The sequence below is a fragment of the Xenia sp. Carnegie-2017 genome, unplaced genomic scaffold (assembly GCF_021976095.1).
Source record: "Xenia sp. Carnegie-2017 unplaced genomic scaffold, XeniaSp_v1 HiC_scaffold_7, whole genome shotgun sequence".
NCBI classification, from domain to species: domain Eukaryota; kingdom Metazoa; phylum Cnidaria; class Anthozoa; order Malacalcyonacea; family Xeniidae; genus Xenia; species Xenia sp. Carnegie-2017.
The window spans coordinates 27,914-53,391 of NW_025813537.1; the positions used below are offsets into that span (position 1 = coordinate 27,914).

The 25,478-nt window shown below is 36.2% G+C and overlaps 5 protein-coding genes across 8 annotated transcripts in view; 4 read left to right on the forward strand and 1 right to left on the reverse strand.

The window, feature by feature from the left end:
• LOC124459170 overlaps positions 1–22,467 on the reverse strand; it is a 25,674-nt gene extending 3,207 nt beyond the window's left edge. Inside the window, exons 1-2 of the mRNA XM_047008690.1 lie at positions 22,456–22,467; positions 5,696–5,704 (exon numbers count right to left, since the gene is read on the reverse strand). The gene's annotated coding sequence lies outside the window, so the exon portion shown is untranslated. The remainder of the gene's footprint in view (positions 1–5,695; positions 5,705–22,455) is intronic.
• LOC124459172 lies at positions 195–1,025 on the forward strand. The gene has a single exon (XM_047008693.1). The coding sequence runs from the start codon at positions 195–197 to the stop codon at positions 1,023–1,025; it is 831 nt and encodes a 276-aa protein (XP_046864649.1).
• On the forward strand, positions 1,108–4,696 carry LOC124459173. Its single transcript, XM_047008694.1, has 6 exons — positions 1,108–1,811; positions 1,968–2,306; positions 2,383–2,893; positions 2,971–3,710; positions 3,821–4,358; positions 4,424–4,696. The coding sequence occupies exons 1-6, from the start codon at positions 1,108–1,110 to the stop codon at positions 4,694–4,696; spliced, it is 3,105 nt and encodes a 1,034-aa protein (XP_046864650.1).
• On the forward strand, positions 14,347–17,249 carry LOC124459202 (SCAN domain-containing protein 3-like). Its single transcript, XM_047008721.1, has one exon. The coding sequence runs from the start codon at positions 14,917–14,919 to the stop codon at positions 15,994–15,996; it is 1,080 nt and encodes a 359-aa protein (XP_046864677.1). The 5' UTR covers positions 14,347–14,916; the 3' UTR covers positions 15,997–17,249.
• The window catches only part of LOC124459200, a 5,676-nt gene continuing 2,630 nt past the window's right edge, over positions 22,433–25,478 (forward strand). Inside the window, exons 1-5 of one of the 4 annotated variants that reach the window (XM_047008717.1) lie at positions 22,433–22,809; positions 23,163–23,273; positions 23,433–23,653; positions 23,925–23,974; positions 25,191–25,339. In XM_047008717.1, the coding sequence (XP_046864673.1) occupies positions 23,258–23,273; positions 23,433–23,653; positions 23,925–23,974; positions 25,191–25,339 (436 nt within the window). In that variant the 5' untranslated portion in view covers positions 22,433–22,809; positions 23,163–23,257. Of the gene's footprint in view, positions 22,810–23,162; positions 23,274–23,432; positions 23,654–23,717; positions 23,975–24,399; positions 24,708–25,190; positions 25,340–25,478 lie in introns of those variants that run through there. The other 3 variants (XM_047008720.1, XM_047008719.1, XM_047008718.1) reach the window with 3 other exon arrangements.

Sequence of the window (25,478 nt, forward strand, 5' to 3'; positions counted from 1 at the left end):
GAGTGAAAGATCCGAGAGATATTACGTCTCTTCGTCACTTGTGTGATAGTGTCGAAGCACATCATCGAGGTTTGGATGCATTGGGAGTGGACAGCGCTACGTATTCATCAATCGTGGTACCTTACGTTTTGAACTTGATACCGGAATCGATTCGATTGTTGATCACGAGAGGCGAAAACTTCCATCAGTGGGATATGGACGATATGTTAAGAGCGTTAAAGTGCGAAGTTGAGCTGCGAGAAGAGCATCGAGTTCAGAGAGAGCAACGAGAACGGCATGGTGATCCTGAGAAGTCGTCAAATGGAGCCAGGCGGAACGATACGAAAACAGCAAGCGCCCTCCTGACAAAATCGGGACCGGTTCGTTGCGCATTCTGCCTGGGATGTCATCGGCATGAAGAATGTGAGAAGATCAAGTCAATTGAGGAACGTAAGAATATTATTAAGAAATACGGTCGTTGTTATATTTGTTTGGAAAAGGGCCACAAGGCTCGTGACTGTGACAACAATATTAAATGTAGTATATGTAAGAAGAATCACCACAAGGCTCTGTGTGATTCGGGAAAGGAAAGTAAGCCCCAGGGAACTGTTGGACAAAGGGAGGTTGAGAATGTAGATGCCAATAGTAGTAATACTCTATTTGTAAGTCCTAAGAATAGTTGTGAAAAAGCAGGATGCAATGTTGCTTTGCAAACTGCACAAGCAAAACTGGTTGGTAGTAAGTCGGGACGAGTAAGGGTTTTGTTGGATTCTGGGAGTCAGAGATCATTTGTTACTGAAAGGACGGCTAAAGCGTTGGGATGTAAAGTCGTTCGTGAAGAAAATCTGAGAATAGGAACGTTTGGGAAAAGGGCTTTAGAGAACGAGTTGAGAAGGGTTGTGCGATTGGATTTGAGTTCGTTGTCGGGTGGTGAAGTCGTATCTATCGAGGCATATGTTGTACCAGAAATATCAGTAATTAGTAATCAACATTTGGAGGTGGTTCGAAATAACTTTGAACATTTGAAGGGGGTTGTGGTTGTCTGATGTTTGTAAGGTAAATGAGGAATTGGAGGTAAACGTACTCGTGGGTGCGGATTACTTGTGGTCGTTGCAGAAAGGTCGTATTATGCGAGGGAAGCAGGGGGAGCCTGTGGCTATCGAGACGGTGCTTGGATGGGTAGTTTCAGGGCCGGTTGGAAGCACGGATAAGAATCAACCCGCCACTGCTCAGGTAAATTTTTGCTCCGCTAATAAAACTTGTATCAACGTAGAAAACTTTTGGGATTTAGAAAGCCTAGGAATTAAGGACAAAGTAAGTGATGTGCATGAATCGGTCATAAACGATCTTAGTTTTGACGGTACGCGTTATTCAGTGGGGTTGCCCTGGAGGGAGGGTCACGATCCTTTACCTACTAACTATGACTTAAGTCTTAAGAGAATGAAGGGACAAATCAGACGACTAGGTAAGAACCCAGAATTACTGAAGGAATATGACACTATCATTAAGGCCCAAGAAGAGTTAGGCATCATAGAGAGGGTAGGAAAAGATAGTGTGATTAATTCTCATGCCAAAATACATTACATGCCTCATCAAGCTGTCGTGCGAAAGGATGCCAAGACGACAAAGGTTAGAGTGGTTTATGACGCAAGCGCTAAAGTACTCAAGTCAAGTGTCTCTTTGAATGATTGTTTGCATATCGGACCTTCACTTAATCCACTTTTGTTTGATATTCTGCTTAGGTTCCGTGAGCAAAGAATAGCGCTAATAGCGGACATAGAGAAGGCCTTCCTAAACATTGAAGTGCACGAAAGGGATCGAGATAGCCTAAGGTTTTTGTGGGTAGATGATGTACTGCGCAACAATTTGAATCTTGTAGTTTACCGTTTTGTAGAGTCGTATTTGGGGTGAATTCGTCACCATTTTGCTTAATTCGACGTTAAGGCATCATATTAGCAAATATTTACAGTGCGATAGGGAATTTTCAGAAAAACTGCTAAAAGCTTTTACGTGGACGATCTTGCCAGCGGTGAATCTAGTACAGAGCGAGCGTATCAGCTATATCGTAAGGCCAACGAACGCATGAATGAAGGCGGATTTAAGTTACGCAAATGGCGGACTAATGATAGTGCGTTAAGATCGCAAATTGAAGAAGATGTGCGTGACGTGGAAAGTAGTTGCGTTGATGAGCAAACGTATGCGAAAACCACGCTTGCTCAAGTACAGGGTCAATTTGGTAAAGTATTAGGGTTGGAATGGGATAGCGTCGGGTGCGAAAGCGGAAAACACGGAACCGACGAAGAGAAATGTGTCGAGTCTGTTAGCTTGTATCTTCGATCCATTAGGGCTCTTGAGTCCTACGATTGTTAAAGCTAAAATTCTCTTTCAAGATATTTGTTACAGTGGCGTGGATTGGGACATTACATTGCCTAAAAGTGTGAAAGAGAAGTGGGAGAAGTGGTGGAGAGATCTAAAGGAGGTAAAGAGTGTTTCAATAGGCAGGTACTCGAGCGGCGTGACTGACACATCTGGCTCAGAATCAAAGCAGAGATATTTTTTGCATGGATTTGGGGATGCGTCAAAGCGAGCTTATTATGCGGTTGTGTATCTAGTAGTTTTGAACGGTAACGATGTTCGTGTTAAGTTGATTGCCAGCAAAACAAGAGTAGCCCCGATGAAAGAACTTAGTATTCCGCGGTTAGAATTAATGGCAGCTAGAATATTGGCTCATTTAATGTCTGCAGTCAGGAAAGCGTTAGAGTCAGAGTATAATTTTGAGGGCGTTAAGTATTGGACTGATAGTATGACTGTTTTGTATTGGATAGTCAACTCAGGCAATTGGAAGCAATTTGTTCAGCATAGAGTTGACGAAATATTAAGGCTTAGTTCAAAACAGAGTGGAGTCATTGTCCAGGTAAGGAAAACCCTGCAGATTTAGGGTCGCGAGGGTCTTGATGACTGAGTTAAAGAACGCGGAGGTTTGGTGGTCAGGACCGTCTTGGTTGGGGTAGTCCAAGGCATTATCCTATGGTGAAGGAGATAGTTCCCACAGTAGACAGCAAGGTTGAAGAGAAAAGGTCATTTGTTGTTAACCTAATCATAAGTGCAAGGTCATTGTTTGGAATTGGCAATGTCATTAGCATAAGTAAATACAGCACACTTACACGGCTGTTAAGAGTTACTGCGTGGGTGAAGAGATTCGTCTATAATTTGAAACAAAAAAGACTAGGATTAGAAATTTTTACCGGACCAATAAAAGCGAGCGAAATGAATGATGGAGAATGCGAGTGGATAAAGTCAGCCCAGCTAGAGTTACGAGAGCAACCCGAGTTTAAGCAGTTAGAAAGACAGTACGGACTGATAGAAATGAACGGGATACTGCATTGTACGGGAAGATTGGGTGAATCAGATTTGGAGGCAGAAGCTAGAGAGCCGATTGTTTTGCCTAGGAGACAGTATTTCACAGAGCTAGTGATTAGGCAGTGTCATGAATCTGTTATGCATGGGGGAGTTCGGAGCACGTTGGCGCAACTGAGGTCGAAGTATTGGGTACCCAAGGGCAGACAGGAAGTTAAGAGAGTGAGCGGTGGATGTGTAGCTTGTAAACGATGGAACAGTAAGCCGTGTACACAAATAAAGCAAGCAGCGTTACCAGAGTTTAGGGTTAGGAGAGCCGCACCATTTGAAAATTCAGGCGTAGATTTTGCAGGACCTTTGTACGTAAAACAAAGGCAAGTATGAGCAAGGTGTACATTGCGCTGTTCACCTGCTGTGTGACACGCGCGGTTCACTTAGAGTTAGTGCACGATTTGAGTGCAGCGACATTTCTGCGCTGTTTAAGAAGATTTTTTGCAAGGTTTGGAACACCGAAACTTATTGTTTCTGACAACGCCAAAACATTTAAAGCCGCAAAAAAGACGTTGCGCGACTTATTTCAATGCGAAGAAGTAGATAATTGCCTTAGCGCTAAGAACATTGAGTGGCGATTTAACCTAGAGAGGGCCCCATGGTGGGGAGGGTTTTTCGAAAGGATGATAGGGCTAGTGAAAGTCTGTTTAAGGAAAGTTTTGGGCAATGCAAAACTTACTTTCGACGAACTGACAACTGTTCTAGCTGAAGTTGAAGCTAAATTGAATTCTAGACCCTTAACGTATGAGTACGAGGAAGTGAATAGTGAAGTACTTACTCCTGCACATTTAGTCTATGGTAGGCGCATCGTGACATTACCCGATAGCAAGGACTCAAAAATTAATGATTTAGGACAAGATTCGACTAGAACAAACACTAGGACACGATTCAAACATTTAAGTACCATACTGGAGCATTTTTGGAGCAGGTGGAAACGGGAGTATCTCACGAATCTTCGGGAATTTCATAAGGTTGGGATGGCAGACAAACAGTCGGCGATAATTAAGCCAGGGATGTGGTCATTGTGTTTGAGCAGGGTAAGAAAAGGGGGGAGTGGAAGACAGGTGTGATTCAGGAATTGATTTGTGGCAAGGATAAGGTCGTTCGTGGTGCAAGGGTTTGCGTGATGACAAACGGTCGTCGCCAGGTGTTGAATAGAGCGATTCAGCATTTATATCCAGTTGAGGTTAAAGACGAGAGTAAGGTTGAAGGGTTGTTAAGGAGGATATGGTTAGCGGATGTAAGGAGAAGACTAAGAGAAAGGCGGCTTTGGACGCCAGGTGGAAGGTTAGCGATGCTTGACTCCTGAGTGAGTCAAGGGGGAGAGTGTTGTATAATTTAGGATATTTCATTTATATTTTTATTGCATGCCAGATTTTATAAGTTCCCATGCAGAGTTTTATGTGTGCCAAAATTATAATTAAAATTAGGTGTATATACTTAACACTTCCTAAGTATTTTCTCTCTTAATTAATTCATGTTGTAATAGTGCACGTAAGTCACGAAATGTAAACATATAAATAGACTCAAATTTGTAATAGTCGGAGAGATTGTGTAGATTGTTCATTGCTAATAAACTCCATAAAACAAACCGAATCAGAGTGCAGATCAATTTTCTGGACGAACTCAGTGAATTCTGCGACAGAAATTGTTAATCGACATTCTGATCGTGTCAACAACGTAAAAAATTGCGATAGAAAGGAAAATACTGTGGTAAATAATAGCCGATTTCTAATTATAAGATAATAAAGTAAAGTAATTATCTAGTAAGTCTGTAAAAATATAATATAAATAAGGCACATGTCTAATTATACCGTGACGTAAAGGTCCTGCATTAAAGTAATACTTGGTCACGACTGCTCCAAAAACAAGTCATTTACTTCATTCACTAAATTTTGAAAAAATTAAAGCGATGAGCAACTAGAACAAATTTTCAAAAAAAATAACCAGCACTGTTACGTCACTGCATAATTAATTTGGTACTAACAACCAAACAGAGTTTACTATTTTTAAACAATTTAGTAAAAAGTGAATTGTACTAATAAATTTTTTGTGCACTCTCCAGATTTTAGATATATTTTATACAATAAGAATATCTACAATATGGCAAAGTTTAAAAAAATTCTACCATGTAGTTTTTTATTTATAGGCCTTTGTTTGTTAAATAACAGGAATTCTTAACTTAAATATGCAATGTCATGCAGGTTGCATGATAAAATCGTTATTTTTTACAACGAAGTCGTCAAAAGAAAAACACTACGTTATTCAACAACAACAACATCTCGAATTCTTTTATTTTCAACAACACTCCCCCCTTCTGTGATAATCCCAAAATTTCAATCACGTGAAATGCACGCGCACGTCACAACAAAGCAAAATAAAAACAACTGTTCATCACATGCAAGATTATATTACGCGTATTCGTGTCATCCGACTTTGCCGATGATTTTCTACAAATTATTTTTTGTGCACTCTCCAGATTTTGGATATATTATAGAGAATAAACATATCAACAGTATGGCCAAGTTTAAAAAAATTCTACCGTGTAGTTTTTTATTTATAGGTCTTTGTTTGTTAAAGAACCGGAATTCTTAACTTATTTATGCAAGATTATATTACGCGCATTTGAGTCATCCAACTTTGCCGATGTTTTTCTATCATTTATATTTTTGTGCACTTTCCAAATTTTGATATATTTTAGACAATATAAAATTGTATAATATACTTGAGTTTAAAAAAATTCTACCGTGTAGTTTTTAGCTATAGAGCTGTTTGTCGAATGTGGTGCCAACTTCACGGTTTATTCTCAAGGAATACTATTCCTTTATATTTTTGTGCACTCTCCAGATTTTGATATGTTATAGACAATAAAAATATCTACAATATAGCCAAGTTTAAAAAAATTCTACCGTGTAGTTTTTTATTTACAGGCCTTTGTTTGCAAAGATACCTGGATATAGGAAGTTAATTATATAATATTATATTACGCGTATTCGTGTCATCCAACTTTGCCGATGATTTCTACAACTTATTTTTTTGTGCACTCTCCAGATTTTGGATATATTTTAGAGAATAAACATATCAACAGTATGGCCAAGTTTAAAAAAATTCTACCGTGTTTTTTATTTATAGGCCTTTGTTTGCAAAGATACCTTGATATAGGAAGTTAATTATTAAATATTATATTACGCGTATTCGTGTCATCCGACTTTACCGATGATTTTCTACAACTTATTTTTTTGTGCACTCTCCAGATTTTGGATATATTTTAGAGAATAAACATATCAACAGTATGGCCAAGTTTAAAAAAATTCTACCGTGTAGTTTTTTATTTATAGGCCTTTGTTTGCAAAGTTACCTGGATATGGGAAGTTAATTATATAATATTATTACGCGTATTCGTGTCATCCGACTTTGCCGATGATTTTCTACAAATTATTTTTTGTGCACTCTCCAGATTTTGGATATATTATAGAGAATAAACATATCAACAGTATGGCAAGTTTAAAAATTCTACCGTGTAGTTTTTATTTATAGGTCTTTGTTTGTTAAAGAACCGGAATTTTTAACTTATTTATGCAAGATTATATTACGCGCATTTGAGTCATCCAACTTTGCCGATGTTTTTCTATCATTTATATTTTTGTGCACTTTCCAAATTTTGGATATATTTTAGACAATATAAAATTCTATAATATACTTGAGTTTAAAAAAATTCTACCGTGTAGTTTTTTAGCTATAGAGCTGTTTGTCGAATGTGGTGCCAACTTCACGGTTTATTGTCAAGGAATACTATTCCTTTTATATTTTTGTGCACTCTCCAGATTTTGGATATGTTATAGGCAATAAAAATATCTACAATATAGCCAAGTTCAAAAAATTTCTACCGTGTAGTTTTTTATTTACAGGCCTTTGTTTGCAAAGATACTGGATAAAGAAGTTAATTATATAATATTATATTACGCGTATTCGTGTCATCCGACTTTGCCGATGATTTTCTACAAATTATTTTTTTGTGCACTCTCCAGATTTTGGATATATTATAGAGAATAAACATATCAACAGTATGGCCAAGTTTAAAAAAATTCTACCGTGTAGTTTTTTATTTATAGGTCTTTGTTTGTTAAAGAACCGGAATTCTTAACTTATTTATGCAAGATTATATTACGCGCATTTGAGTCATCCAACTTTGTCGATGTTTTTCTATCATTTATATTTTTGTGCACTTTCCAAATTTTGGATATATTTTAGACAATATAAAATTCTATAATATACTTGAGTTTAAAAAAATTCTACCGTGTAGTTTTTTAGCTATAGAGCTGTTTGTCGAAATGGTGCCAACTTCACGGTTTATTGTCAAGGAATACTATTCCTTTATATTTTTGTGCACTCTCCAGATTTTGGATATGTTATAGACAATAAAATATCTACAATATAGCCAAGTTTAAAAATTTCTACCGTGTAGTTTTTATTTACAGGCCTTTTGTTTGCAAAGATACTGGATAAAGAAGTTAATTATATAATATTATACGTATTCGTGTCATCCAACTTTGCCGATGATTTCTACAACTTATTTTTTGCACTCTCCAGATTTTGATATGTTATAGACAATAAAATATCTGTAATATGGCCAAGTTTAAAAATTCTACCGTGTAGTTTTTTATTTACAGGCCTTTGTTTGCAAAGATACCTTGATATAGGAAGTTAATTATTAAATATTATATTACGCGTATTCGTGTCATCCGACTTTGCCGATGATTTTCTACAACTTATTTTTTTGTGCACTCTCCAGATTTTGGATATATTTTAGAGAATAAACATATCAACAGTATGGCCAAGTTTAAAAAAATTCTACCGTGTAGTTTTTTATTTATAGGCCTTTGTTTGCAAAGTTACCTGGATATGGGAAGTTAATTATATAATATTACATTACGCGTATTCGTGTCATCCGACTTTGCCGATGATTTTCTACAAATTATTTTTTTGTGCACTCTCCAGATTTTGGATATATTATAGAGAATAAACATATCAACAGTATGGCCAAGTTTAAAAAAATTCTACCGTGTAGTTTTTTATTTATAGGTCTTTGTTTGTTAAAGAACCGGAATTTTAACTTATTTATGCAAGATTATATTACGCGCATTTGAGTCATCCAACTTTGCCGATGTTTTTCTATCATTTATATTTTGTGCACTTTCCAAATTTTGGATATATTTAGACAATATAAAATTGTATAATATACTTGAGTTTAAAAAAATTCTACCGTGTAGTTTTTTAGCTATAGAGCTGTTTGTCGAATGTGGTGCCAACTTCACGGTTTATTCTCAAGGAATACTATTCCTTTTGTATTTTTGTGCACTCTCCAGATTTTGGATATGTTATAGACAATAAAAATATCTACAATATAGCCAAGTTTAAAAAAATTCTACCGTGTAGTTTTTATTTACAGGCCTTTGTTTGCAAAGATACCTTGATATAGGAAGTTAATTATTAAATATTATATTACGCGTATTCGTGTCATCCAACTTTGCTGATGATTTCTACAACTTATTTTTTGTGCACTCTCCAGATTTTCGATATGTTATAGACAATAAAAATATCTACAATATAGCCAAGTTTAAAAAAATTCTACCGTGTAGTTTTTCATTTATAAGGCTTTGTTTGTTAAAGAACCGGAATTCTTAACTTATTTATGCAAGATCATATTACGCGCATTTGTGTCATCCAACTTTGCCGATGTTTTTTCTATCATTTATATTTTTGTGCACTCCAGATTTTGGATATATTTTAGGCAATATAATTATCTATATTCTGGCCAAGTTTAAAAAAATTCTACCGTGTAGTTTTTATTTATAGGCCTTTGTTTGCAAAGTTACCTGGATATGGGAAGTTAATTATATAATATTATATTACGCGTATTCGTGTCATCCGACTTTGCCGATGATTTTCTACAAATTATTTTTTTGTGCACTCTCCAGATTTTGGATATATTTTAGAGAATAAACATATCAACAGTATGGCCAAGTTTAAAAAAATTCTACCGTGTAGTTTTTTATTTATAGGCCTTTGTTTGCAAAGATACCTGGATATAGGAAGTTAATTATATAATATTATATTACGCGTATTCGTGTCATCCGACTTTGTAGATGTTTTTCTATCATTTATATTTTGTGCACCTCCAGATTTTGGATATATTTTAGGCAATATAATTATCTATATTCTGGCCAAGTTTAAAAAAATTCTACCGTGTAGTTTTTAAGTTATACGCTAATTAAGAGAAATGGAAAGTACACTGTAATATAAATCTTAGTGTTTTCTTCAATTTCTTGACTTTTATACATTTTTTGTGATGGTTAAGGACAGTAAAATAATAATAAACAGTTAAGAATTGTTTTTTCTATTTTATTTGATGGAAAACGTGTTTTAAAGACGATTTTTCGATTTATCATTTTGAATGATAAATTTTAGTTGAATGTGGTGTTGAATGTTGTGATGAATGTTGTATTGAATGTTGTGCCCAATGTGGTGCCAATTTCACGGTAGTATTTCTAGTTCTACTCAGCGATTAGGATCAATGGAAACTTCTAAAAAGATCGATGTTCTTGAAAAGCTCGTCCAAAACTTTCAGCAAGAGAACGCTTGCGAAATTATTTCTGGTGAATTGTCTAACTTGAGACAACACTGTGTTAAAATAATCAACGAGGAAAGGCTTCGTCGTATAAATTCTACTGGCGATATTATGCTACGAACTTGTTCATTTTCAAAACTGCAGTTCCCTGAAAGCCAAATTGAAAGATCAGGACCCAATGTCCCTGATAGGTAAGAATTTTCATGTATTGGGGTATTAATTTATATTTTTATTTACGTTTGACATCTTGGCCTGAAATATATGATCAATCCGTTAATTTTCAGCTATTCACATTTAGTGTATCATGTAAAATATATGTCTAAAGCTGTCATTATTTTGCATACTCAGTCTGTCTAATGTACGGCCTAAATAATTTTAATTGTTACTGTCTGTCAAAAAAAATTGTTTTACTTCAATATTAGTCAAAGCTAGTCCTTTTTAAAATTTAACCCAATCAATAATGTATTATCCTTGTATTCCTGGCATTTTATGTTATCCCCTGGTTAAAGAAACTGACATATCATTTTGAATAACCGTTGCTTTCTTTCGCAGGTTATATAGAATATTGATGCTATAGTAGATGGAATCAATAAGTCGTCTGAATCCTGTTCGACATGCCTAGACTAGTTCCAAATCTTAGACTACCTGCCTGTGACTTTGACTTTATCATGATGTTACCAAATTAACACAAAGACAAAATAACTTCCTCAATTTCAATATTATTAGTCTATCTTTAACAGTATTGGTTACCCTTGTTTATTCTAATGTCAGAGTCAGTCTAGCAGATTTGTTTCCAGGTATAGCTTGGTATAACAAAGCAGCCATTAATACTTAAATACTAATTTTTCTTTTAGTACTTTAGCCAATGGGAATTGTCTGTTCAATGCATGTTCTATTGCATTAGTTGGGAATGAGACTCTCTCTATTTACTTGAGATTCCTAACTAGTGTTGAAATGTTTGAGAATGCAAAATACTATTCTACCCATCCTGTCATCGAGTCCCAGCATAAAAATGGTGCTTTCACTTCACTTAAAAATGCCTTTGCCATGTGTATATCCGATGCAGCTCTAACCTCTTTAGAAAATGCGAATGAAATTGCAGCAGTTTTACAAGAAGCAGTGGAAAGAGCAAATAATTACACCTTTTCACCCTTGATGGGTATGTTTGCTTTGTCCACAGTAATCCAGTGAGCTATTCAGTCATACTACCCAATTACTAATGATGCTGAAGTGAAAGGGAATTGGGATTCGTTGGCTAAAATGTTCAATTGTACAATATATCCAAGAGATTTGGTTGATGGGAGTGCAATTGACTATGTCCATATCTTTCGTTGTGCTGCGATGCCACCTTCTTATTTGGTAGATCAAAAAATTCCCATCCACCAAAAATCATTTTGTTACTTTGTTTTTAGAGGACCACCTTTGAACATTGCTTTTATTAATCTTGCCAACTTTACGATTATTGGATAAACATCTTTGCTGCTGTTGGAAGAAGATCACCTTTGAACATTGCTTTTATTAATCTTGCAATCTTTACGATTGTTGTCCCATCTTCCCCATCTTTGTTGCCCCATCAAATGGTCTTTTTCGAAAAGCAGCGAGGATGCCTTTTGTAACAGCCATAAAGATGGCAAGACTAATAAAAGCAATGTTCAAAGGTGGTCTTCTTGCAACAACAGCAAAGTGTGAAATTTTTAATGTGTGTATTTTATATTGTATTTTATAGTAAATGCAGCTGACAACAAGCAAAGGGATGCCGAAATGTCTTATATTAGAATTTCCATTGATGCGTAAGTTTATATTTTATGGCTACTTAAAAACTCTTATTGAAGCGTACATTATGTTTTTTTTCAAAGTATTTTCCTTGAAAATTCCTGGAAAATCGACTTTCGCGGTTTTTTATTCGCAGTGACCGTAATTAATTTCAAAACTATTTAATTACGAATGTAACTTCGAAATCATCTATGTAAAAAAGCCAGTTGATAACTACGTTATTCCTGAGATAGATCCATTATAATTTCGTAGGGAGGGAGGGGGGGGGGTGCTATAAGTGTGTCGTTACGTATGTCATTCATCAAGACATGTCAATCATCTAAAACATGAGAGGATTAAGGTGCTGTGTATGTGTGATTGGCTTATTTATGGTCACATGACTTGAAATAAATGCAATTTTTTTCCGCCAGTGAAACCATTGAAAAATTGCTGCCTGCTTATTTTGATATCATAACGAATTCGTAAAACGAGATTAAGCGACGAAATTTAACTTTAAATCCAACTACCTAACACATAAAAGGTTTTTGCAGTTCTTGCGCGTTGATCACTTTAGCGACGTTTTCCTATCTGTTCGCCTTTTTTTTCACACACCCTGTATAACAAGCCATCAGTCGCTACATCCCCCGGGAAATGGCGTTTTTGCTATCACTCGAGTCTCTACATTGGGACGGACTCAAGGAAAACAAAACTCGCTATTTCCCTCGTGAACGTACTGCACGTTGAGTTTATAATATACCTTTTTATTTAGCAAGAATAAACGAATCAGTGTTAAAAACGATGGCAAAGGCGTTCCAGTTGAGATGCATAAAGATGAAAACATGTATGTTCCGAGCAAGATTTTTGGACATTTGTTAACATCGAGTAACTATGACGACAGTCAGAAAAAGGTCACCGGCGGTAGAAATGGCTATGGTGCAAAGTTATGTAACATCTACAGCACTGAATTCACTGTCGAGACAGTTTGCAATAGAAAACATTTCAAACAGGTAATTAAATATAGTTGTGAAATTTGCGACGATTGTACCCATGTGGCCCTAGGTGATGTTACACAATGGCGCAGGTGCGAAGTTATGTAATAACATCTACAGCACTGAATTCACTGTCGAGACAGTTTGCAGTGTGGCCTTCCCATAAAGTTTCCGTCTTAGTAACTTTTGTTTCCTCTATGCTTGATTTTAGACATGGACATTCTTCTCTTAAGCGGCAATTAGTCATCAAATGAGATTAAGAAACAACAAACAAATGTTGGTGTATTTACCATGATCGTGGACTCTACATTAAAGAAAGTGGTTATTGTTCACAGCGGTTGAAGAGAATTGTGGCTGTTGTCGACCAGTTCCTTCTTCCCTTGAACTACGTTACGAGTTAATAAAATGTTCAATGTAAGTATGTTATCAATGTTTTTCATTTATGGAAGTATAGTGAATAAACCATAAAATATTTGTGTTGTTATTATTACATGTACATGATGAGTTTTATTCATGACGTAGATAAGTTTGGGTGAGCTTCCTACGGCTGACAAATCATTTTTACATAAAAAAATAATCCTCCTGTGAAAATAAGCTCGTTTCAATCGTATCATACATATATAAATATGAGCTCCACTTCCCAATTATCAATGTTCATCACTATTTCTTGTATAAAGTAAATGGTTTGAACCCGGGAGTATCGTTATATGTTTGTAAATGATGATAGTCCAGGTTAATAAAGTCCTGAGAAGGACTGTTTTTGTTGTTGTTGACTGAGCACAAACGAGCTACTAAGAAACAAGACAAAACTAATCACATTGCCGAACATCACCGAATCACAAAGCACAACATTGACTGGGACTCGGCAAAATGCATCACTTAGTACTGACTATAGACAACGGCTTACATTAGAAAGTTGGTATACCAACTTGGAACACACCCCCCTGAACAGATCACAGCAATTACCGGCACCTTACAAACGACTTATTCACAATACAAACAAACGATCAACTAAAAACATTACACTTCAAACTAATTCACAATGACAATACACAATTGACACCAACACACTACAACTAAAAACGTCACACCTAAATCACACATCACAACTAAAAATAAAATATTTCACTTCACACTAATCCACAATGACAATACAGATTTCCTGCACATTTCCTGTACACACAATACAATGACGTAAGAACCAGACAACAAATACGGCTAACCTGACGTTTACAGGGTTGCCAGTTTGGCCTTTTACCGGCCAAATAACTGAAATTTGGCCTTTTTGAAACCTGTTTGGCTGGGAAAATTAAAGCTAGCCGGCCAAATCGATTTTGGCCTATTTTGGCCTTTTCAAATTTTGATGTCATGAAATTTTATTATTAATTATATTACTCGTAATTGACTGATAATGATGTATCAGATGAGTACTGTTGTGGTTGTACCCAGTACTTATGCTCTTCCTCGGCCTGATTTGTTTTCTTCATGGCATTAAAATCAGCTCCCCAGTTGCAGAAGACATTGGAACAATTTCAAGTAAGCAGTCGGTTACTTTGCACTGTTTCTCACTGAAGTAACGAATAATAATTGCCAGATCCTTAGCATGATACACTCATAGTTTTCTGATGAATGTTTAATGTCATTCTTGCACAAAATAACTTGTTTCCTATTTCACGAAACACGCCAGAATAAAGCAAGAGTTAAGAATTCATATCAGCCTTTTCGCGTTATATTCTTTCGCGGACCGTTGGGCTCTAGGGGAAATTAGCTCAAATACAACCTTTTCCCAGCAATTAATATCATAACTTTAATTAACAGAAAATTTGCATCTCTACTCTAGGGCAGCTCTTGGTTCTTCTGTTCACAAAGTTCTTACACTTCTGTCTCTAATATATGTTTCCTTCTTATTATCGTAATTCTCAATCGGTAGTTCTGCTGTTCAATAGTTCAATGTTCGATTCTAGTTAATGGCGTATCACGTGCTAATTCACGTGCAGTATTCGTGAAACATATCAATATATCATATTTCATGTCCTATTTGTGCTTTGTTTGTATAACAAACATTTACTTAGTATTAACAGATGTGAAAATCAGGCTGTGATTAGAGGTGTAGAGTTGTTTGTTTGGGAACGTTCTTTTTTTCGTTATAAAATTTTCAAAATGCCAAAATGGAAATCAAGTTACGATAGCGGCCGCAAGTACAATTCCAAATGGGAAATAGATTTTAGCTGGGTATCTGAAGCACCTAATAATAAGGACAAAACATATTGTACGCTTTGCCGTCGCTTGTTACAGGCTAAGCGAGATGCTCTGGCGACCCACGAAGAAAGTGATATTCATCGCTCTTTTGTATCTAGAAGTTCTTTTTCACGGCCGTTGACAACTTGCTTTCCATCAACCAGTTCAACATCAAAACGTGCCATACAGGAGTCCGAGATTATGATCGCTGTTCAGACAGCTTGCCATGGATCCATCCAGACAGTAGATCATTTTGGTGAGATATTGGCAAAATATGGCAAAAAAAGTGATTTGGAACATATTAGATTGCACCGCACCAAATGCACGAAGATCATCACCGAAGTCGTAGGTCCAGCTTTAAAGGAAGATATCAAAAAAGATGTTGAAGGAAAGCATTTTTCTTTAATTGTGGACAAAACGACGGATATATCAGTCGCTAAGGATCTGGCAATTATTATTCGTTACTTCAGTGAGAAACAGTGCAAAGTAACCGACTGCTTACTTGAAATTGTTCCAATGTCTTCTGCAACTGGGGAGCTGATTTTTAATGCCACGAAGAAAACACTGGACTGGTACTGTTTAGATTTGAAGAATTGTATGGGATTTGGATGCGATGGTGCCAGTGTAATGGTTGGGCAGCATAACTCAGTGTGGTCCAGAATCAAAGAAATTAACCCAAGTTGTATACTTATGAAGTGCATTTGCCATTCGTTGCCCTTATGTGTTCAGCATGGTTTCAACAAGCTGCCCAGTAACCTTTCATATCTTTTAGAGGAAATTCCTGCTTGGTTTTCGCAGAGCACAATTCGCGGTGATGAGTATAAAGCGTTGCACGATGAATTGAATGATAGCACAGGATTTATCGGTTTTTCAGGAACTACGATGCCATTTGTGAAGTTCTGTAGTACGCGTTGGCTTTCAAGAGGCAAAGTTATTTCAGCAATTTACAAGAATTGGGACGTTCTGCAAAAAGATTATGAAAACATCACCACTGAGAGTTAAAAATTGACGCCATCCCAAAGGTACAAGGCAAGAGAGCTCCTCCGCATGGTACAAGATAATGTTAACCACTTGTATCTTACATTTGCGCTTCCAGTGGTTACTGAGTTTGAACGAATAAATGCCCTTTTCCAATCGAGCAAGTCCAGTCCTGACAAAGTGTTGAGAGAGCCTCATCTTCACCATCGCACAATGAAATCAAGAGTGTATGATAACCGCGATAATAAGAAAACTCTGCACCAAATTGATTTTGGAAGTAAATTTATGGCGGAGTTCAATGCTCTGCAAAAGAACGACAGCAACAACGAGAACACCCTGCTGGCTGTAAAACAATGCTGTCTCGAAATGCTGATGACTTGTATTTCTCAGGTAGAGGCACGTCTTCCTGATAAAAAAATGTGTTTTCAGAGCTTGTTGCACTCACCCCAGATGTAGTTCTCAACCAAGTTCGACGAGTGGATTTTGGAAAGCTACCGTACCAGCACCTGATGGGAGAGTACAGTGACAAAATTGAAGAAGAATACCGGCAAATGATTCACATTAACTGGAAGGAAGAGCTTCCTGGGGGTATCATTCCAACTGATACCGAATCTTTTTGGCTTGTGGTCCGACAAATGCTAAGATGTGATCTTGAAGATGCAAAGTTTGCAACTTTAGCAAACTATGCACTGTCTTGTTTGTCAGTGCCAATTAGTAATGCTATCGTTGAGCGTTTATTTAGTACTGTGACATTTATTAAGAATAAGCTTCGCAACCGAATGTCTTTTAAGACGCTGGATGCGTTGACACGAATCCGAACAACTCTCTATTTCCAGTCCAAATGTTGCAAAGATTTCACAGTGACAGAAAGAATGTTTCAGCTGTTCACAACGGAAAACATGTACCAGCTTGATGAAGAACGGAACCAAAACACAAACCGGGAGGGCAAAGAAGAGCAGGATGTTGACTGTGAACTGTTACCGTTGTTTGATGATGTATGAATTTTATAACTTTTCAACATTCCAAGATTTGCAAGTCATTATCAACAAAAATGTAAACTGACTTATTAGACAAAAATATTTGTTAATCTTTTTGTTATATCTTTTAATGATATACATACTTTCATCTTTTATGTTTTGTTTAACTGTTTGGAACGGTTGTTGAAATATAGGCTGAACTGACTTAATAGTCACTTTACAAAGTCATTGTTTTCAATATGCATTGTACATAATTTCCATGGTTTTGTCATGAAATACAACACAGTACTCAAGCGCGCATATGTTTCGAAATGGTTTCGGTATATTTAAAAACTTAACATATATAGTTCAGTGGCAATGAGCAATTTGGCCTTTTATAATCCAGTTTGGCCGATTTTGGCGATCAGTTTGGCCGATTACGTCAAATACGACCTGGCAACCCTGGACGTTTACTCCTCATTTGACTCTGAAGATGACTACCGCTAAGGTTGTCGAAACGTCAGTCAACAACATCAAAAACAGTCCTTCTCAGGACTTTATTAACCTGGACGATCATCATTTACAAACATATAACGATACTCCCGGGTTCAAACCATTTACTTTATTACGATCATTTGGACGACAGAGCGAACAACTTGCTAACGACTACATACGTTTTGCAAGCAACGTCAGACGCATACGCCAACAACTCTGGTTCAACCACCGCTGCAAGGATTTTGGTCTCGTTCCGGCAGGACTTAGAATTAAGTCTCCGTTGAACACACAAGAGGCTATTCAGATTGTCAAATCCACCAGCAGACGACTGATACGAGCACGGATTAACGACTGTCACAGACGAATCAACTATTACATCAAACAACAAGAACAAAGACTGAACAAACTGAAGGAACTCATACCAACGACAGTAAGTGATACTTTACTTTCTACCATACAAACTATTGCAGAGAAACGAGCAAACAAGACAGAGACACAACACCAAATCAAACAACAACAAAAACTTGAACGTTTAAAACAAACTAAAACACGTGCAAGACATAAACATGACGATAACTGGGTGAGGAATATTTCTTCCCGCCCATTAGACGAAACTGAAACGCGACTACTATCTTACGGACTAAAACATTCCATAACACCTAGACAAATCCCGACTGAGACGATAGTATCAAGTGTCGAGGCTGTCCTAGCGTATCAAAGAGACTTGTCAGAGACAACAAAAGACGAGATCAGAAGCAGGATAGCCTCCACTTTACAATCGTCCTCTATACGTGACAACAATTTGACAAAAGACGAACAACAAGCACTCAAACGACTAAAACACGACAACAACATCGTCATTTTACCAGCAGATAAAGGACGCGTGACTGTGGTCATGGACAGGAATGATTACTTTAACAAAATGGACACACTTGTTAACGACAGACAAACGTACGAACAACTCAAACGAGACCCAACACCATCACTAGTACGCAAACTTAACAGAAAGATCTTCTCTATGAGAAAATCTAACATTATATCTGAACGTATTTACTATCGACTCAGATGTTCAGTACCACGACCACCCAGACTATACGGACTACCAAAACTTCACAAACCACAAATACCCATGCGACCAATTGTATCATTCTGTGGTTCGCCTACTTACGAACTTTCAAAGTACTTGACTAACATACTGCAACCACTTACAAACAAATCAAAACACAAGCTACAATCCACTGAAACTTTCATTAAAAAACTGTGCACTATACAAATACCAGACAACTATATACTAGTGTCTTTTGATGTGAAATCACTGTTCACCAGTATTCCACTTAATCTGGCACTTACTTGTACAAAAACCCTCATTACAAACACCACGGACGTACTGCCATTACCGACAGAAGACATTATGGAGTTACTAGAGCTCTGCCTCACCTCGACTTACTTCCAATACAAAGGAACACACTACAAACAATTACATGGGACAGCAATGGGCTCGCCCGTTTCTGTTGTAGTTGCTGAAATTGTAATGCAATCTATAGAGGAACGGGCACTCATGACTTACAAACATGCACTACCTTTTTGGTTTCGCTACGTAGATGACACAATCACAGCACTACATGCAGACGAGATTGATGACTTCCATACTCACATCAACAAACAGAACAGCCACATACAATTTACCAAAGATGTCGAAGAAAACGGAACTCTTCCTTTTCTCGACTGTTTGGTAAAACATGACAATCAAAACTAGGAACAACAGTTTATCGCAAGCCAACACATACTGACCGACTACTAGACCAATCATCTTACAACCCTACATCACACAAAGCCACCACAATCAGAACATTAACAAGACGTGCACAAATCATATGTGATTCACCGGACGCTCTACAAAACGAAAACAACTATCTCAAACGTGTTTTGACAAAACAACTATAACTCTGACTTTATCAAACGCAACACTTACAAACCCAACGAACCCAACGAAACGAACAACTCAGTGACAACAGCAACGATACCTTACATCAAAGGTACGTCTGAGACTATCTCGCGTATCTTACGACCATACAACATACGTGTCGCACATAAACCAATCACAACATTACGACAAGTACTAACGAACATAAAGGACAAAGAACAACCCAACGAACGACAAGGTGCAGTTTACAAAATAAACTGCTCCGACTGCCACGCCTCCTATATCGGGGAAACTGGCAGGAACTTAAACATAAGACTTACTGAGCACAAACGAGCTACTAAGAAACAAGACAAAACTAATCACATTGCCGAACATCACCGAATCACAAAGCACAACATTGACTGGGACTCGGCAAAATGCATCACTTACAGTACTGACTATAGACAACGGCTTACATTAGAAAGTTGGTATACCAACTTGGAACAAACCCCTGAACAGATCACAGCAATTACCGGCACCTTACAAACGACTTATTCACAATACAAACAAACGATCAACTAAAACATTACACTTCAAACTAATTCACAATGACAATACACAATTGACACCACACACTACAACTAAAAACGTCACACCTAAATCACACATCACAACTAAAAATAAAATATTTCACTTCACACTAATCCACAATGACAATACACATTTCCTGCATTTCCTGTACACACAATACAATGACGTAAGAACCAGACAACAAATACGGCTAACCTGACGTTTACTCCTCATTTGACTCTGAAGATGAGTACCGCTAAGGTTGTCGAAACGTCAGTCAACAACATCAAAAACAGTCCTTCTCAGGACTTTATTAACCTGGACGATCATCATTTACAAACATATTTCTTGTATGTTGGTCGTAAGATAGCTTTGACGGTGAAAGAAAACAAATAAAAATACCTATAAATTTTTTACTAAACGTATATAGCGAATGATTTATAGATGCTGATGCGCACCAAAAACTTAGTCAATCGTTGAAGTAAATCTTGACTGACAATCTGTCTACCACTTATTTATTTTGATTCATTTATCCATGTGATAATCTATATGTGGGTATTATAACTCCTGGGCATAATTATAATCTATAATTATCATTGGCTAATTAGATTACTGCCCTATCCAGATTTATTTAATTTGATTGTGGTCAAATTCTATGGATGGAGACAATGGATTCACTAATGATGCCTTGAATGCTTTGAAGTTAAAGTTCATGATCCAAAGAAAGATGGCAAGAAGGTTGTGTGTGTTTTGATGCTTAATGAAATGTCAATTCACAAACATATAAAATGGGAAGGCGATAAAATTTATGTCTATGTAAACATTTGTACTGAGATTGATGATGACTCGATGCAGATTTGAAGCATGAAACTGTGTAAGCCATTGGGTTTTATATAACTTAATGTTTAAATCATGTCATATCTTTATCAAAATGTTTTAGTTGAGTGTTGTTTAAATGTTACTAATATCTAATGCACTACACTGAAGCATTAAAGATTCAGTGATGAAACCTTTAAAGTTACTGTACTGTATATTTCTTCATTATAACAGTTTTTGCTTTAAGAAACAGTTTGAGCTTATTTACCTAGTAAAGTACAGAATGGAGATTTATCATATGCATTATTGCTGCTTTTTTTAAGGAAATGTTTTTCACTTTTCAAAGCTTTTCTACATTTCTTTTCCTGAGATTATGATATAAAGCTAATATAATCCAATAACTTTCTAATTTCTAAAAAGCTCTTAAGCTTCTAGCATAAAAGTACACTATAGGTATGTAAATCATTTGGTTTTATTGCCTTGCTATGACATATCCATATGCATTTCATCATTCTTGTATGAAGAAAACACCAGATGTGGATACTCAGAGAACAAAATGCACTACCAACTGCTTATGAAATTTATTATTGAGGTGAAAACTGTGTTAATCATTCAAATTATAGCGCACTTTTATTGCAAATATAGGAAAAACAAAACAAAGTGAAAAAGAAAGGTAGAAGTATTAAAACTATAAACACCATAAAACACCATAAACAAATTAAACACCATTGGAAGCATAAGTGTTTTGATGATTATTTGCATTTTGCCCAATTCATATATCAATACAACAAAATCAAAATGTGCTACAACTTTACAAGTATTTGATGCAGTTACACTTCAGAACATCACAAAAAGGTTACTTAAAGTAATTTCTATACAATATTGTTTGATTTCATTTACCAAACTTATGCAGACTTGAGTCTTTTTGAAATTTCATATGAAACTCAATTACAGAAAATCTGTAAATATCCAGAGATTTAATATGTACTTTTTTAAAGAAACAAGTAAAAATCCTACAATTGTGGCGAAAAAAGCCATTGCCCATTGCATGAAAAGAAGGAAAATAGCAATGATAACAAATAAGCTAACTTCTCTCTCGTTGCATTCATACATGTGTAGCCGACATAATAGCTCTTTCGTCGATAGTTATAAATGCATCCTCGTAGGAGCAGATAACTGATAACCACAGTTGACTCACCGTTATGAATTTAAGGTTTTTACCTTGATTTTCATCAAAAAATTGCTTGCCGAGACCCAAATACACACATTCTTTTTTCTCACTCTTTCTTCAGGAGGAAGTAGGAAATTGTGAAATTTTCGGAAAAGCGGTCAATTTCGGTAAATCTGAGCGGCAAAGGACGAAATCCCCCATCTGATGCGCGATATATTTTTTGCTACTTTGGCTAGCAATATTGTGATACATCACACAACATCACACTATCACACTCGAATGACGTAATGTCCGCAGAGTCGCATTCGTCTTTCTCCCGAAAATACTCGATGAAAACTCTCCTCACTGACAATTTACACCCGTTTCGCTCATTCTAAATGGGTATTACTCAGAGTTCTAAATTTTAGAATGCGGAAGATAGCCAATTTAGATTGCTTTCTGTGCTATCTAAAGGCTATGTTTGTCTCTCCTGACCTCAATATCTCTGGACACTGTTAGTGTGAGACAGAAAAGATGGCGCTTAGTAGGAGCGGCAATCGCAGGGTAAAACCATACTCTTTGACTGTGAAGACATACTCTGCGTCTGGGAAACTTAGTAGGAAAAATATTTCTCTCTCTCCTAATGTTGTTCTTCCCATTCGCACGATCGATACATTTGAAGGCTTTCAAGAAAACCTTAACGAAGGTACAAATAATTTACGTGGAACTGGATCTCGATATGAAAGGAGGAGAGTGAATGAAAACGAATCCTGGAAGTGTTTGCAAGATAATTTAGTAAAGTCGTACATCGAAAATTGTGCCATGTTGCCAGGACAACTCTGCGTAAAATGTTTAGAAGATGGGATACCAGCAAAGAAAGCAGTTTTGAGTGTGCGGAATCCCTTCATCGAACGAGGAATGTTTTCCATTTGGTTGAAATATGGAAGGTAAGCTTAATTCTTTCTGGCGGCACAGATGAATCCCTATAAAATTTGCCTGCCAGCATAACATAAACAAGTTAAGTCGTCTGTTAGAAGGCAATTCTAGGTGATTATTTCCAAAAGTCAATTCTTCAGATGAAATATTTTTGCTTTTTACATTTGGAATTTGGCTTGTTAAGCTCTAGTATTCATCAAATGCTGGCAATTTTTTACAACCATGTCTTAACTCTAAAGTAACTTAATCTGTAGTATTTTGTTAAAACTATCAATCATTTTCAAGAAGGATATGCTGCTATATGCTGTGCATGGTGCCTTATGGAATGTATACATGTTCTGATGCTTAAATAACTACTCTTTAGACTGATTGTGAAATGTTTGTTCCATTACTTTTTGGTGGTATATTACGTGACAGTCAGCATGCTAACTGCTCTTCAACACAATCACATACTATAATATGTGTGGATGGAAAGGTACAGTATGGCAACAATAACAGTATTTTGACTTTGACTACATGTAAATGTGTATATGTTAGTAATACTGTTAAGCATTAGCTTCATTTAGGCCAATAATTTCTATGTTAATTATTTGCATATCAATTAATCCAATTTTTGATCTCATATAAAATTTAGGTCGGCAGCATTTAAAAATTGTTGAATTCTGTCAGTGTATTAAGGATGCTGAAAAACTAATTAAACTCCAGCTGTGGCCAGGCTCATCTTCTAAACCCAAGATTGCATTTCACTTTGACTTCATGGATTTTGCTAAAAAATTCTTGCTCGAGAGCCATGTATCCTTGCACAAATTTTGCAGCACTGTTGAAGTTGAATATACTGAAATGCTTCCTAGACTGGTATGTATTTCTCATAAACCTGAATTGTGTACCCATATGATAGTCTACCCATGAAATGGTGGAAATAGATGGGTTGTACTTTGCAAAAAATTTTATTGAATCACTGTTATTTACAAACAACATAAATAATGCGTATTTGCCTCAAATAAGGTAAGAGCACATTCAAATTGCACATGAAGTTTCCTTTGCTGTTATGACTTTGTATTCAACCTTATTTTATTTTTGAAACAAATGCACAAGTTTACTAGGTGTTCATTTTATTCTTGTTAAGGTCAAAAACATATATAATGTGTTAAACAATGGATCATTCGATGAATACAGGTATGTTATATGTTATAAAACAAAAGTCTATTTACAGTTATTGTAGACCTAATAGTTAGATTATATGTGTAGAGTAGTACAGTCTAACCCGTTTTAAGTACACACGATTGGACAACAGACTAGTGTTTTGACTGGCTTAATGAAAGTGTCAGCTTGATTGAGGTTTCATCATTATACTTCCATCATTATTAGCTATATGAGATTAAGTTTTGGATTTTACACAGTATCTGCTTAGTACAGGGTCATTTGATACAAGAGGTTTGACTGTATATATTATATCATTTAAGAATTTGATTTTTTTGTCAGATATTTCAAACACCAAGTCAGATCATTAAAGTTCATACAGAAAGACCTGATTGATTATAGAAATTGCCCTCTTTGCCTACAATTCAGTATTTGATTTCTTTTTTCTACTATTTGCTTTGTGAACTATTTTAAATTATATGTTTTTTGTCACATATATTATCAGAACATTTAAAGTTGTTGTGAAATATGAAGTGTTACATGTTTATCATAAAATTCGTTTCATTTTATTAAAGAGCTTTGTTTGCTTTAGACTGGAGAGTTAGGTGCGGCCATTCATTCCATGGATGCTTGCTTTGGTCTAACTTGCAAAAAGTTGGCAGGGAATAGTTTTGCTGTCCCAAACCATGGCTGCCTTAAGTTTCTTGATCAGGATGAAGTAGATGATTTTGTTGATCAATATAGCAAGTCTAATAACAAAGTAGGAGAGGTAATTATTGCATGATGAAGGACTTTGAAGCCTTTTCAAAAGTATTCTGTGAAGGGGGGGTGGAGTGAATAGTTTGAAAACAAACTTTAAAAGCAATGGCAAAGCCAGCACTTTTTTACTTTTACATTGCAATATTTTTGTATTCAATCACTGGAAAAACAATGAATGGATTTGATTTTCTAAAGAAATTATTAACAATTTTGCTGACAAATTGGCATTGTAAGAGTAAAAGATTGGGCGGGCTTCGCCCCTGAGAAAAGTGGGTCTATGCTTCATGCAGGTCCATGGGCCCTGATACATACGTAAGTAGCTACGTGGATTTAAAATCAAAATTACAAACAGCCAATTTTTTTCTTTTCCTTTAATTTATCATGCTTATGCATGGTCTATGACTTGATTGTGTAAACTGTCATGTTTATTTTTACAGTAATAAAACAATTGTTATATATGCGCTAATCTATAATGTGCTCCACCTTATTTTAGAGTTGTCAGATATTTAAGGCAGGAGAAGTTACAGAAGCACTTCACTCCAAAGGAAAAAATCAACTTTTTGATGAAAAAGGAGTGTTTGGTAGTTGTTGCAGTCGGCATTCACACCTTGGACGATTTTTCAGCACTAAATATGGGGAAAGGTTAGTGTCTTAGCCTTGGTTTGCACGTAATTATCAATATTCTTGATCTTTGATGAGGTAGTATGGAGAACAAATCGTCGGGTTATAATTTCTTTTCCTGTGTCAATTTTGAAATAAAGGGACAAAGGACAAAACGATT